The sequence below is a fragment of the Rhinolophus sinicus genome, linkage group LG09 (assembly GCF_036562045.2).
Source record: "Rhinolophus sinicus isolate RSC01 linkage group LG09, ASM3656204v1, whole genome shotgun sequence".
In the NCBI taxonomy this organism is placed as follows: Eukaryota; Metazoa; Chordata; class Mammalia; order Chiroptera; family Rhinolophidae; genus Rhinolophus; species Rhinolophus sinicus.
Genome location: NC_133758.1, coordinates 51,139,701 through 51,155,855, shown reverse-complemented (window position 1 = coordinate 51,155,855; position 16,155 = coordinate 51,139,701). Strand labels below are relative to the sequence as shown.

General features: G+C 41.0%; 1 protein-coding gene across 8 annotated transcripts in view; it reads left to right on the top strand.

Moving 5' to 3' along the window:
* PPP4R1 (protein phosphatase 4 regulatory subunit 1) overlaps positions 1 to 7,061 on the top strand; it is a 65,500-nt gene extending 58,439 nt beyond the window's left edge. For all 8 annotated transcript variants that reach the window (XM_074340370.1, XM_074340372.1, XM_074340371.1 and 5 more), the window contains 5 exons: positions 601 to 701; positions 3,970 to 4,090; positions 4,187 to 4,321; positions 4,822 to 4,963; positions 5,906 to 7,061. In XM_074340370.1, the coding sequence (XP_074196471.1) occupies positions 601 to 701; positions 3,970 to 4,090; positions 4,187 to 4,321; positions 4,822 to 4,963; positions 5,906 to 6,069 (663 nt within the window). In that variant the 3' untranslated portion in view covers positions 6,070 to 7,061. The remainder of the gene's footprint in view (positions 1 to 600; positions 702 to 3,969; positions 4,091 to 4,186; positions 4,322 to 4,821; positions 4,964 to 5,905) is intronic.
* The last annotated feature ends 9,094 nt before the right edge of the window (positions 7,062 to 16,155 follow it).

Sequence of the window (16,155 nt, the reverse complement as noted above, 5' to 3'; positions counted from 1 at the left end):
GTCAGAGTACTAAGTTCAAACTTAGACTTTTTTTCCTGTGTGATTCTTATCTATTTGATGTATGATTATGTTGATTTGTTTCTGTTTATATCAAATTTTAGGGTTTTCCCTTATGTTGACTGTAAACCTACTTTTAAATATTTGTAGAGCAAATATTGGGATAAATTTCTTTTTTTTTCATGCAACAAATATTTATTGAGCACATACTGTGTGCCATCATAGTGCCATCTGCTGGGCTCACATATATGAATAAGAGCACAGTTACTGTCTTCAAAGAATTCGTGGTTTGAGGGTGTCATATGAATGAAGTGGATGAGTGCTATAATAAAGCTGTGCTGAAGTACTGTAGAGTTCGGTGCAGGTCACTCACTGGCTCAAGAAACAAATCTTTCAAAAGAGGATAATGACTCTTAAAGGCTAATGGGATTATCAGGGGAAAATGAACTTAACACCAATTTTGAAAACAATTAAATGTACCTACTACATGTGTACTCCTTCAGAAGCATTAACCATATTATTTATAGTCTTTTTTAAGCAGTCTAGTAAAAGAAATAATGTCTATACCTTGTCTTAGTGAATATTTTTATTTTGTTACGTCAGCTTCTTCATATTGACAAAAGAAGAGAATATCTTTATCAACTTCAGGAGTTTTTGGTGACAGATAATAGTAGAAATTGGCGCTTTCGAGCTGAACTGGCTGAGTAAGTTCTAACAATTTTTTAGACTATGTTTTGGATGGGTATATATTTACTTCATCTTTACCTTTTCTGGATTTGTCCATTACTTTGTATAAATCCAAGTTTCTGTCTGGTGTCCTGTTCCTGTAACATTTCTTGTAATAGAGGTCTTGTCAGCAGTCAGTTTTCTCAGCTTTTTAAGAGTCTATTTCTCCTTTAAAAAAAAAAAGTGGTATGATACACATAACCAAAGATACCGTTGGTTACATTTAGTACACTCACAGTATTATACAACCATTGCCACTGTCTAGTTGTAGAACATTTCATCATCTCAGAAGAAAGCCCCAGGCCCTGTAAGCAGTCGTTCCGCATCCCTCCCTGCTCCAGTCCCTGGCATCATCAGTCTACTTTCTGTGTCTGGAATGCCTCTTCTGAACATTTTATATAAATGGAATTACATAACATGTGGCTTTTTCTGTCTATCTTCTTCACTTGGCCCAATGTTTTCAAGATTTATTCATGTTGTAGTATGTATCAGAACTTTGTTACTTTCTGTGATTGTATAATACTCCATTGCATGAATATACCACTTTTTAAAATCCATTCATCTGCTGATGGGCATTTGGGTTGTTTCTACCTTTTAGCTGATGTGAGTATGGTGCTCTGAACATTCATGTACAAATTGGCATTTGAACACCTCTTCAGTTTGTTTGGGGTGTATTAACTGGGTCATTGGTAATTCTTTGTTGAATTTGTGGAACCACCAGACTTTTTCGTAGTGGCTGTACCATTTCCCGTTCCTACCAGCAATGTGCGGGGGTTCCAGTTTCTCCCCATCTTCCCTAACACTTGCTATTTTCCTTTTTAAAAATTGCAGCCATTATTATAGTGGGTGTAAAGTGTAATCTCATTTTGGTCTTTATTTGCATTTCCTTAATGCCTAAAGTGATCTTTAGCACCTTTTTATGTGCTTGTTGACCACTCGTACATGTTCTCTGGAGAAATGTCTATTGACCTTTTTTAAATTGGGTTGTTGGTCTTAAATTGGGATGTTGAGTTGTAAGGATTCTTTACATAGTCTGAATTTTAGACCTCTCCTGCATTTTTTAAAGATACTTTTGCTGGCCGTAGAATTTGGGGCTGGCTGTTTTTCTTTCGGTACATTAAAAATGTCATTCCATTGAGTTCTAGTTTGCCTGGCTTCTGACTGGAAATGAGCACACCTCTTCTGCCATTAGAGTGGAGGGTTGAATCCATGTAGCCAGGAAAGGCTGGGTTTGGGTTTATTTGTTGCTGTGGTTGCCTTCAGTGCACCAAAGCTTTAATTACATCTGTGGGTGAGGTTGGGAGCTGGAGTGCTGATGGACCTTTTCATGTGTTAATACTCCGACCTCAGCTTTCAGCTGCTCCTGCACCTTTTGGAAACAGGTGGGTCTCTTGCCCCTCCCCTAACTGTAGACTACTGTTACAAGGTGGTAGACTTGTGCTGGGAAAGGGGAGAATCTCTGTTGTTTTCGTTCTGCTTCAGTCTCTGGGAGGCTCTGTGTGCCTGGACTTGCTCAGAATCTCTGCCCCCTCCCTGTGGCATCCAGTCTCTGCCTTATAATCTGTAAGCAGTCTTGGGCAGAGGTTTTCTGCCCCTCCTCAGCAGGAAAAGCTTGGTATCAGTATACAGTCTTAGCTCAAGATGATTTGGTGCCCCTCTCCCTGGGATAGAGAGTTTTTCCCGCTCTGCCACTTCAGTATGTCTGTACCTTAAGGCTTTTGCTTTGTGTGAGAAAAGGGCCCAGGGGAGTACATGGGGTTTCACACCTGTCCCCCAACATCTGTCAGTTACTTTGTTTCATTTCCCGACCCCATTCTCTTGCACACTAAGAGGAGGCCAGTGAGAAAGTTTCCAGTGTCAGAAAATAGTCAAAAAGTGTGCGTTTCTCTTTGAGGATTTGTGTTTATTATATATATATATATATATAGGTGCATGTCATCACTACATTGTCTGTATTTATGGTTGTACAGAAATGCCCCCTTATCTATGAGGGATACATTCTAGACCCCCAGTGGATGCCTGAAACCGCAGATAGTACCAAACCCTATATGTACTGTTTTTTTTCTATGTATACATACCTGTGATAAAGTTTAATTTATAAATTAAGCAATTTCATAGATGATTTGTTCTTACTGTAGATCTTAGCAACCTCAGCATATTATTATTTTTCTTTCCTTGTTAAGTCAAGAACTTCCCCCTTTTCACTTAAAGGAAGCTGTACAGCTTCTCTTTGGCACATCCTGATTGCTAGCATCACTACTCTTGCACTTTGGAGCCATTATTAAGGAAAATAAATGTTACTTGGACACAAGCACTGTGATACCATGACAGTCAATCTTACAACCAGCTACTAAGTGACTAATGAGCAGGGAGCACGTACCGTGTGGAGCTGCTGGACAGTGGGATGATTCCTGCCCCAGGCAGGAAGAAGCAGGATGCCTCGACAGTTCACCACACTGCGCAGAATAGCGTGCAATTTAAAACTTATTAATTGTTTATTTCCGGAATTTCCATTTAATATTTTTGGACTGTGGTTGAACACTGGTAATGGAAATCCTGGAAACCGTAGATAAAGGGGGACTGCCACAGTTACTTCCTGTTGATTACAAATGTAAATAATCTTGAACATAAAATCTGAAAGGCCAAAGTCTCATTCATATTCAAGGTATTTCTCCATGAACATTGTTGCATCTACTCAAATTAGCCTGGTGGCAGCTGTTAGTCTTCAGTTCTCGTCAGACATAATAGGAACAGTTGGTAGAGGACCACTTACTTATGTTCTCGCTAGTAAATGTATCACTCCCTTAGAAGCAGCGTAGAGCCTTGACAAGTACACATCAGGCTACTTTAAACTGCTAGAACTTGCTTATTTAGGTAACTGATTTGTAGATGGAGGTTTCTCAGCACATTCTAAACAGTTAATTATGGGGAAAAAATGTGTTCCATGTTCCTATTGAACATAACTAGGAAATGTTTTGCTCTGTCTCGGTCCCTGTGGACACAGCATTCCACAGGAGTTGTTTTCTTTACATTCTAAGGGGAAGAGATACTTACTGAACTTGAATAGTGTTTAAATGCATTTCCAGATATACAGAGACGAGGTAATTCTCTGAGAAGCCAGGTTAATCACTAGTTTTTGCATGTGTTCATCTTACAAATAGTATCCAGTATTACAAATTATTCAGATGATTTTCATTTTGTCTTATTTTAAAATTTTAATTATATTTTTATAATTCATTTTTGTAGACAACTGATTTTACTTCTAGAATTATATAGTCCCAGAGATGTTTATGACTATTTACGCCCCATTGCTCTGAATCTGTGTGCAGATAAAGTTTCTTCTGTTCGTTGGATTTCCTACAAGTTGGTATGTGTTAAAATTTTTACAATTTTAGATCAGCAGAGTATTCAATAAGATCATAAAATAAGGTATTCTTTTACTCCTCTGTGTTCGCCTTCCTAGGTCAGTGAGATGGTGAAGAAGCTACACATGGCAACACCACCAACGTTTGGAGTGGACCTCATCCATGAGCTTGTAGAAAATTTTGGTAGATGTCCCAAGTGGTCTGGTCGGCAAGCCTTTGTCTTTGTCTGCCAGGTAAGTGAGAACTTACCCATTTGTGACACATTTTCCTATCTAGAACTGTTTTTATTCTTTATTCCTTGCCTCTCTCAACACCCTTTTTCTTATTCTTAAGGAACAGAACTTTGCCACCTGGCTGTTTATAGGATCCCCTGTTCCTCAGTTGGGTATCTGTCAGGCTCACCCTTTCTCTCCCAAGTCCACTGAGCTCTTTATAAAGCTGGCACCTTCACAGTGGTCCCCTAGAGGGCACTCAGGATCTGAGGCCCATAGCACAGGTGTGAAAATGAGTATGACGGTGAGTACTCCAGGTCTCTGGAGCATTTAAAAAACTGTGTCTCAGTGGGGACTTAATTACATCATTTTTGTTTTTGAGTTCCCAGGTGACTAGAATATTGGTTTAAAAAGCAGTAACTAAAATCTGTAGCAGTGACATTGTTACTAAAAAACTGTTAGATAGTATGGCTTGGGTAGAGTAAACTGGCGAATCTAAAGCAGTTACTTCTTTTCCACAGACTGTCATTGAAGATGATTGCCTTCCCATGGAGCAGTTTGCTGCGCATCTGATGCCACATTTGCTGACCTTAGCAAATGATAGGGTACCAAATGTTAGAGTGCTACTTGCTAAGACATTAAGGCAAACTCTACTAGAAAAAGGTAGGTAGGTGACTCTTAGGAAAAGTGTCTGTGGTGGGGAGGAGGTTCATAGCCTACATGAATAGATAAGTATCTAAACTGAAATAGAATATGTTCACAGAAATAATCCGATAGAAGAATATATTATAAGTTGTTAGTAGTCGTTCCCTCTTTAAGAGGAACACAGATTAAAGGGTCAGGAAAGGGACTTTTAATTGTTGCCCTTCTGTTCTAGTTGAATTTCTTTTTATATTTTAAAAAGTAGTTTAAAAGATTGGACATTCACTTATGACTGTGTGAAAAGTCACTGCCTTTGGTACACTCCCCTTCACATCTGTTATGTTGTTTGAGGGCCAGGAGGTATGTTTGTGTTTCCTCCTCCCTTTCCTTTATTAGGCAGAAGACAAATGCCCCATGTTATTTGCTTTGATGCAAATTACAAGCTCCTTGAGATTCAGGTTGTTTTATTTATTGTAATCCCTTCAAAATGCCTAATACCATTTGAATATATGAACTCATGAATGAAAGACAGAAGTTTATATAATAGACTTCAAAGAATATGGGTAAATATATATGGCTTCTTTTTTCTCCGTTTGAATCCATTTAATTTTTTTTAATAACAATTATAATAAAATAGAGAAGACTGGTTTTTAGTGTGTGTGGTTGGTATTTGAATATGTTTCCTTTTACTGAGTTAATAGCTACAAGTTAACGGCTTTGCTGCTATTGAACATCATGAGATTTAGTCTGTTATAAAAAAGTCAAGATAAATCTGATAATTCTCTTATGTTTGGGGATTTTTTTCATACAACAAATCAGTTTGGATTACTATTTATAATTCAACGTAGCTTGTATTTATACTTGTAGAAAAATCATGTTTTATGACTTCAAACTTTGTATGCTGCACTTGACAAAACTGAAATTTTAGACTAATTATTTGTAACTTGCGCTTCTCTTTTCCAGAATATTTCTTAACCTCTGCCAGCTGTCATCAGGAAGCTGTAGAACAAACTGTCATGGCTCTTCAGATGGATCGTGACAGTGACGTCAAGTACTTTGCAAGTATCCACCCTGCCAGTACCAAAGTCTCTGAAGATGCTATGAGCACAGCTTCCTCAACCTACTAGAGAGCTTAACCCTCGGTGTCTTTCCTGCTTCCTAGGAAGCCGAGGTTCCACACGTGCTCCACACGTGTGAGCTGGGACAGCCGTGGGGAGGGGAGACCTTCCTCTCTGCAGATTTAATCGCAGGTGCAAGTTGCCTACACCGACACCAGGGATTTTAAGAGTCAAGAGAAAGTACAGTAAACACTATTATCTTATCTTGACTTTAAGGGAAAATAATTCTCAGAGGATTATAATGACACCGAAGCCTTAAATCCTTCTGTCTTCCTGACCGAGTGAAACTTGAATTGGCAGAGCATTTTCCTCTTGGAAGGGATGACATTCCCAGAGATCTGCGTTGCTTTCTCCTGGTTTTATTTAATGACTGATAGATGGAATTATAGCCAGAAGGTGGCTGCGAGCCAGGATGTGAGAGAGACTTTCAGTATTAGGCCTCACTGTTTCCACGCAGGCAAGGGCCTGTGCGGTTGTGGCCAGTTGCCCAGTCCAGCCCTAAGTGTGAATAGTTTTTGCCGTGTTAACGGGAAAGGAGATTTTTTTGGATTTCTCCTAAGGGCTTGATGATAACACTAAAGTAGAGTCTGATTTTAACTCTTCAATGCAGCATATTGCTGTACATATTTACAGAACGTTTGCTGAATATCTGTCCTGAATTTTTTTCATGCTGGTCATGACCTGAATGAAATTTATTAGCACGTGTACTGTGTGTCGGGTGTTTTTAACTTGATCATGATCAGCCCCGAGGTGCAGCTTTTTCTTCACATTCTGTACATGCCTGTGAGCGCTGCTGCGAGTGGCGCAGGCTTTAATCATGCTGTTGGAACTGTTGTGGCACAAGTTCTCTTGTCCAAATAAAATTTATTAATAAGATCTGTATAGAGAGATATATACAATTTTGATTGTTTTCTAGATGTCTGAAAATAAATGCAATTTCTGACCTGTATTAATGATTTAGTATAAAATGGAAAAACTAGATTAAAATATTTGTCTTTTAACTAGTAATTTCTTTGAAATCTGTATATGCCCCCAGGGCCAGGTTCTGCTCTCCGCAGACGGCAGGGGCATCCTGGGCGCCGTGCTTCCCAGGCCGGTCACAGGGCGGCCTGTCCTTCTCACAGTGTGTTAAATGCAGTGGCAGCCAAACCCTGAGGATGGGCAGGGGCATTGAATGGATCGTGTCTGACATGCAGCCTTTCATTATATAGGATCTTCTAAGGGGGAAAATTGGATTTACAGAGGCAGCACAAAAGCAAGCAAATTTAGAAAACTGGTGAGTCAGCAGTTCTTTGAAATCCCCCAGGAGGCAAAAACAAAACAATTCATAAACTGTTAACTTCACAATAGAAAAATGAATACAGTAGTAATAATTACATCCTCCAAGGTATTTAATATTGGGTAGCTAATCTTAGAAGATATCCTGTGATGTCTTAGGATTTTTGAATAACCAAGGTGAAGAGGAAAACTGTATTTTTCAAAAATTAGAGCAATTCCTCAGCCAGTGTACTTGGTCATTGCCAGGTGGCCCTCCTCTCCTCCCGGCCAACCCCCCCCCCCCCCAGCCTCCCCTCACAGGTCTGCACGGAGCACTCACCCCCCTTCCTCAGCAGTCTGCCTGCCTCCTAGCTCATGGCACACTGTTGCCCTTCCTCTTTTCTGGGACAAATGTGTTTGCGAGCCTTTGTGAATTTTCAGAGTATCCTTCACTGAATTCTACATTTACCCAGCCACCAGACTTTCTGTGGCGTGGCGGACGGAGGGTGTCACCTTTTTGCCTGTGACTTTCATTCCTAAGTCTTAGGGATGTTTCTGTGATGCCAAAGCACCATAGTTTTACTAAAACTCTCTAACCCTGAATTGGGCAAGTGCTGAGTTCTGGGAGAGCTGCCATGCTGAAGTGTTAAGAGCCGTTCAAGCTGCGGGCATCTTGGCAGGGAACACTGCACTGGGCGATTCTTAGTCTGCCGGGGAGGCACTTGGGTGCCCTGCGTGTTACAGATTCTTTTCACACCTGTTCAGTCCAGATCCCACTTTATTGGGATGAGTTCCTGGTGCACTGGAAGCTGAATATGCCAAAGGAAATGTGTCCAGAATCTCATCTCCCCTCCAGTGTCAGCTTTCCAGGGGGACACAAGCCTGAAACACCTTGCTTAGTGTATTTGGGAAACGTTAGGGGCAGACGCAGCTCAGCAAAGGAGCTGCAAGGAGGGGCGGCCAGGTTTTAAACTGACCATGTACATGAAAGAGTGCTGCGTCTCAGGCTCCGTGACGTGGTCATTTCCATGTATGGTAACGTCTCTGTGCAAAATTCCAGGAGACAAACTGAGCGAACAGGAGGAAAAGAAGGACCTTCCCAGCAACTCAAAACCAAGCAAATGGCTCTTTAAAATTAATAATCCTCTGACTCAAACCAGAGGAAAAGTTGAGTCTGGAAATAAATGTAAGTAAGCAAGACTTTGTAGTTTCTGTTGTATTTTTTAATTTCTGCCTTAAGCCTTTATAAACTTACTATACTAGATGTAGAATGTCTGGCACGGCCCCCTGGGAAGAGTTATCACAGGAGGGAGGTACCAGTGGGAGGAAGGAGGTTGGCCAGGCTCAGTACCCCCAATTACACCTTGCACTAGAACCCATGGACAGATGGACTGGGGGACCCCATATGGACGGTGGCCAGGCCCTTTGTTTTTTAAGTGACCCGAATAGGTCAGGGCCTACAGAGTTCATACTATATCTCCTTCCCACTAGAAAACCAGATTTCCTTTTAGGTGAAGTGAGGAATGAGGCCCAGCTTTCAAATCGCTCCATAAGAAACTCCAACACTGAAGTGAGTTTGTCATCCCTTGAATATGAATGTTTTGACCCAGTGGAGGTTTTGGGTTTGAGAACTTTTTGACTAAAACACAGAAATGCCAACAGTGATACATGGCTGATGAAGGAATTCTCTGTGGTGAACTCCATTAAGCCAATTTAATTTCTGAGTCCATTTTCTATAGAGAATTTAAAAACTCATTTTACCTTTATCTTACAGAAATAATTTTTATAAGAATTCTCTGCCTAAAACTTGACAAATATTCCCATTCAGTGATCAGATTTTAGTCCATGTGAGATTCTATAGCATGTTGTGGGTTAACTTCTACCAAGTCTTATTTATATTTTAAGTTAAATTTTTATGATTTAAATTTGGCAAAATTTGTTAGGTGGTGTTTTAGTAATTTTAGCATGTGAATTTTTTCCCTGATCAGCTGTATTTATTTTTTAATTAAATTGGAGTAACATTGGTTAATAACATAAATTTCAGGTGTAAAACTTTGTCTGTAGTATGTAGTATTGTTTATTGTGTGCTCACCACCCCAAGCTCAGTCTTCCATCACCATGTATTTGATCCCCTTTTACCCTCATCTTTACTCCCCCTCTGCCATTCTGTTGTATCTATGAGTTTTTGTTTGTTCATTTGTAGCGTTTGTTTTATATTCCACATAATGAAATCATATGGTCCTTGTCCTCTTCCGTCTGACTTACGTCATTTAGCATGCTACTCTCGAGAGCCATTCATGTCACAATGGGCAATATTTCATCTTTTTATATTCTGAGTAGTACTCCAGTGTATCTGTACCACATCTTTTTATCCAGTCATCTGTCAGACACTTAGGTTATTTCCATGGCTTGGCTATTTTGAATAATGCTGCAATGACCATAAGGGTGCACACAAGTATATCTTTACAGATACCTATATTATATATCTTTATGAATAAGTGATTTCAAATTTTTTGGGTAGATACCCAGAATAGGGATTACGGGTCATATGGTAGCCACTATTTTTTATTCTTTGAAGAAGCTCCATACTGTTTTCTATAGTGGCTGGATGACTTCACATTCCTACCAGCAGTGTGCAAGGTTTCCCTTTTCTCTACATCTTCTCCCAACCCTTATTTCTCTTTTTTTTTTTTTATTAGTTTCAGGTGTACAAAACAATGTAACATACCCCCTCACCAAGGGATAATCCCTCTCCCATCTACTACCCCTCTTACGTCGTACATAGCTGTTACGATTCCATTGACTCTATTCCCTATGCTGTTCTCCATATCCTGTGACTATCATGTTTCCCCGAAAATAAGACCTAGCGGGATAATCAGCTCTAGTGCATCTTTTGGAACAAATATTAATATAAGAATGGGTCTTATATAAGACCCAGTCTTATTTTACTATGTAAGACTGTATCTTACATTAATTTTTGCTCCAAAAGACGCATTAGAGCTGATTGTCTGGCTAGGTCTTATTTTCGGGGAAACACGTTTGTGTTTGTGTGTGTGTGTGTGAAGTTATAGTTGACATTCAATATTATTCAGCTTCAGGTGTACAATGCAGTGATCAGGCATCTACACCATCCATGAAGTGGTCTCCCTAATAAGACAAGTGCCCATCCGACACCCTATAAAATCTTTACAACATTATTGATTATATTCCCCAAACTGGCTTTCATACCCCCTGGCAGTATGTGGCTACCAATTTGTGCTTTCTAATCCCCTCCCTTTCTTCCTCATCCCCACCCCCCTCCCATCTAGCAACCACCAGTTTTTTTCTCTATATCTGACACTGTTTCTGTTTAGTTTGCTAGTTTATTCTGTTCTTTAGGTTCCATATATAAGTGAGATCATATGATATTTGTCTTTCTCTGTCTGACATACTTCACTTAGCATAATGTTCTCTAGGTCCATCCGTATCATTGAAAATGGTAAGATTTCATTCTTTTTCCAACCTTAATTTCTTGTTTAACAGGTGTGAAGTGGTAACTCATTGTGATTTTGATTTGCATTTCTCTGCTGATTAATGGTGCTGAGCATCTTTTCATGTGCCTGTTGGCTACTTGTATGTCTTCTTGGAAAAAATGTTTATTCAGATCCTCTGCCCATTTTTTGTTTTTTTTGTTGTTGTTGAATTGTATGAGTTCATATATTTTGGATATTAGCCCCTTATCGAAGATGTTAGTTTGATATAGTCCCATTCATTTATTTTTGCTTTTACTTCCCTTGCCTTTAGAGTCAAGTTCACAAAAACCCCTCTGAGACCAAAGTCCATAAGTTTACTGCCTATGTTTCCTTTATGTATTTTGTTTCAGGTCTTATATACGAGTTCTGACAATTAAGTTAGCAAACTTGCCACCATGTATACACTTCCATTGGCAGATTGGACAAACAGCTCAGTAAGGTTTCATAACCTTGGTATAGCAGTGTCTCACAGCTGAGTACATGTCGACATGTGGTGGTGTCTTGCTGAGTGACATTCATTATTGTTGCATGTTTTTGTGTGCTGTCGCGAGAATCTCTGAGCTTGAATTAGAGCAATGAACATTCAATTTCTTGTTAAATTTTGCAAGAGTGGAAGTGAAATCAGGGACATGTTAGTCCAAGTTTATGGGGATAATGCCATGAAGAAAACGGCAGTGTACAAATGGATTAAATGTTTTTGAGGGGAGAGAACGCGTCACTGATGAAGAGGTCAGAGCCAGTAACGAGTAGAACTGACGAAAACTGCAAAAATTCATTGAATTGTGCGTCAGAATCGTCGGCTGTGAGACGCACAGCAGACCAAGTAAACATCTACAGAGAAACAGGAAAATCTTAACTGAAAATCTTGGCATGAGAAAGGTGTGTGCAAAAATGGTCCCAAAGGAGCTCACCGATGAATAAGCGCAAAGGACAGTCGAAGTTTGCCAAGACCTTTTGGAGACGCAAGTTGATGTTTTGGGCCGTGTTATCACAGTGATGAAACATGGGTGTACCAATATGACCCTGAAACAAAGCATCAAAGTGCACAATGGAAGTCAGCCAATTCTCCACTACCAAAAAAGTTCCGTCAGTCCAAATAAAGAGTCAAAACGATGTTGCTAACCTTTTTTGATATCAGAGGGATTGTTCATTATGAATTTGTAGTAACTGGACAAATAGTTAACCAACTTTACTATATAGAAGTGCTGAAAAGGCTGCATGAAAAAGTTAGATGAAAACGACTTGAACTTTTCGCCTACAATTCATGGCTCTTGCATCACAATGCACCAGTTCACATGGCACTGTCTGTGAGGGAGTTTTTAGCCAGCAAACAAATAACTGTATTGGAACACCCTCCCTGCTCACCTGATCTGGCCCCCAATGACTTCTTTCTTTACCCAAAGATAAAGACAGTATCGAAAGGAAGACATTTTGATGACATGCAAGACATCAAGGGTAATACGACAGCTATGATAGCCATTGCAGAAAGAGTTCCAAAATTGCTTTGAAGAGTGGACATGGCGCTATCAGTGCATAGCTTCCCAAGGGGAGTACTTCGAAGGTGACCATAGTGATATTCAGCAATGAGGTATCAAGCACTTTTTCTGGGATGAGTTCGCGAACTTAATTGCCAGACCTCATGAATGTCTTTAGTTGTGCTGTCGTGGCTACCTCAATGTCCTGAATCAATTTAAAACATTTTCCTTTCATGGTTATTTCGACTGGGGAAGAGCCAGATCCGGTGAATAAGGTGGATGAGGACACACCGAAATGTTTTTGACAGAAATTGCCGTATTCCAGAAGCAATGTGTGACCGTGCATTGTCATGTTGGAGGATGAAGTAAAGACACACAGAAAGAGGAATCCCAGAACTGCTAAAGAAACTGGCAAGAACAAAGGGAAAAGTGTGTTCGAAGTGAGGGGGAGTATTTTGAGGGAGACTAATGGCAACGTGTCTTTTACTGTAATACATTTTTTTAAAACATTCACCGGATCTTTTGATCCCATCTCGTATATAGGAATGCAGCGAAATTTTGTCCATTGATTTTATATCCTGCAACTTTGCTGTTTTTGTTTCTAACAGTCTTTGGGTGGTCATTTATTCTGAGATTTTCCTGGGTTTGTTTTGGCTTTTCAGTATCTCTAGTAAAATATTGGTAATTCAGAATACTAATGTGCATCTTAGTCACCTTGGATCTTATTTAAATACAAATTATAATCCTGTGGGTCCAGGGTGCGGCCTGAGACCCAGCACTCCTAACAAGAATCAAGGTGCTTTTTTTTAATAAGGCTCTAGTAGAATCAGTTGCTGTGGGATCTTACCTTTGCGATCAACACTCTTCCCATAATTTTGATATCTGAACTCCAATAGCACACTAATCAAAAATATTAAACATTTAATATTTGCATTTTATTTCCTCAATTGCAAATGAGTGCTCTAAGATGCATTTGTTGTCAATGCCCACACGATTACTAGCCATTGTGACAGGTGGCCATGACCATGTCAGTTGTGATGGCAGCATCAAGCTGCTAAACGGTGCGAGCCTGAAGCCTAGGAATATCCAGGGGCAGCTTTCGTGCAGGTGACCTAAAGCAGCGAGGGACAGCCAGGTCCAGGGTCATAGGACCAGTGTAGCTGCCGGCTCCAGCTGCCCAAACTGTTATGTTTGGGTTACCATCTTTTACTAGAGAGCTACTTCCTTTTGTGGGTGCACAGGTATCGGCATCAGAATGTGTGCATGTTGCTTACTGAGTGTCCCCGCAATTTTACACCTGAGGCAAAGAGCCAAACCTGATCAATTCTAAATCCTTCCTTCTTCCCAGTTCTACTTAATACTATCAGCTTTTCATGCATTTTGTCCTACAATAGATCCTCTTCCGTTTCTCTCAAGAAATGATAACTGAGTTATCCAGTATTTAGGATCACTTTAACCTTTTGTAGTAGCCATTATCAGCCCCATTGCTAGTTGAGAACCTAGGGCAGGGTGGCCAGACTTAAAAATAAAAATACAGGGGCCGGCCCGGTGACTCGGGGTTAGAGCTCCATGCTCCTAACTCCGAAGGCTGCCGGTTCGATTCCCACATGGGCCCAGTGGGCTCTCAACCACAAGGTTACCAGTTCAATTCCTCGACTCCCGCAAGGGGTGGTGGGCAGCGCCCCCTGCAACTAAGATTGAACACAGCACCTTGAGCTGAGCTGCCTCCCGGATGGCTCAGTTGGTTGGAGGGCGTCCTCTCAACCACAAGGTTGCCGGTTCGACTCCCGCAAGGGATGGTGGGCTGTACCCCCTGCAACTAGAAAACGGCAACGGGACCTGGAGCTGAGCTGCGCCCTCCACAACTAAGACTGAAAGGACAACTTGACTTGGAAAAAAGGCCTGGAAGTACACACTGTTCCCCAATAAAGTCCTGTTCCCCTTCCCCAATAAAATCTTTAAAAAAAATAAAAATACAGAAAAAGAGAGAAAAGCCAGGAAATAGTATGTTATTAAGGTCACACTGCTTTAGGCAAAAGGGCAAAAAGACCCAAAAAACCAATACTCAAATATGGATTTCATGGAACATCCTTGGACTCAAATATTAGTCACTGTGGATCTGAAGTTCAAATGTAAGAGTGTCTGTATTTCACATGGGAACACCCCCACAGTAAGGCCAACCTAAGTCAACAGATTGAACCCAGGTTGCTATGCAGGGCGGGTCCTCCTTAGGACTCCATCCCTTGAGGAGTTGCCCTCTGGTCATAAGTGGGCATGGGTGGCCCCAGTGGGGCCAAGTTAATGTTTTATTCCAGACTTCCCATTCCTTCTCTATTACTACTTCCTGCTTATGGAGGTTGGCAGCCAGTTTCATTGCAATCTTAACAGTAAATTTTATATATATATACCCATGTCAGAAACTCAAAAGCTACTGGTGCAGCCTTTTCAGAATGATACAGACACCCTCCCAGAGAGACCATTCCTGCTTTCTCTATAATTGTAGCTGGAATTTTCAGCAGTCTCTTGCCTTTTGTTGGAGCTGTGGCATTCTGGTTCAGATGAAGATCATACTTGCTTTCTCCTTCCCTATGTCTGCTTATTCTGAACCTGTCAGAACTTCCAGGCCCAGGGTGCCTACATAGACACCACTTCATTCCCCCTCAGTCTTGGATATATGGTGACAGACATGCAGGCAATAATCACCAAATCACCAACTGTGGGGCACACCACTGCTTTGAGTCTGTTTCCTGTTTGTTGTGAAAAACAAGACAATAGGCGCCAAATGGAGTTGCTTATGCTAAGCCCCACATCAGCAAAGTCTTCCATAAATTGAATCTGAAACCAATCACTTGGTGCAGGTAGCAGCAGCTACCACTGACAGAACCACCTCCACGGCCACTCTCCCTGCTTGGTCACCCCAGTCCCCTGCCCCTCCTTCCCGCAGCACCGAGAGGCCATGGCCCTTCTTGCATGAGGCAGAGCAAGATTGAAAGTGGTGTGGTGAAGCGATTGGTCCAAGAAAAAAATGTATGAAAAAGAAACAAAGCAACAAAAAGACTGAAAAAATGAAAGCTGAAGAGGTGAAAATGACACCGTTAAAAAGCAGGCAGAGATCCTGTGAGAGTCCAGATGACCCCAGATTGCCAGCGCACATTGGAAGCTACGTATACTGATCTGCAGATAGTAAAGAAAAAGAGTTGGAAGAAGCTGAGGAATATAAGGAAGCAGGTTTAGTGCTGGATCCAGTGAAGTTAGAAGCCTGAAGTTTTCTGTACAGGGTGTTTTTTGTATTAATTGTGGGATTCACGCCACAATTATTTTTGACCACTGCTCAAATAGTATGAGAATGTGATTCTTTTTATGCAGTTGCGTATCTTTTTATTTGCCTAATTTAATGTCAAATAAATGAACTTCATCTAAAAAAACAACCAAAAACCTCACTCAGGAATCACCTGATCAGCAGTAGTGAGGTACTCTGCCTGCAGACCCCTGCTGTCCCCCGTCAGGAAGGCAACTTGGCAGTAACCAGCATACTTTTTTGCCAAGTTGGGTCAGCTGACCTGTGCATCATGCTAGACGGGCAAAACTCACTTTCAATGGGAAGCAGGAAGTCACAGAGGAGGCTGCAGACCCAATGCCAGTAGCTCCTTCAGCAGCACGCACTGCTTTGGGGAGGAGGACAGCTGCTGCAAAGCCTAGTAGCCAGCGCGTGGGCACCGACTGCCTGGGTGCAGAACACAGCGTGAAATTGTGTTTTTCTCTCTTGGACCTTAAAGAAGTTGTAAGCCAACTCCTTGACAGCCACAGGACACTCAATTATTTCAAAGGAAATGTGCAAAAAATGAGAAGCA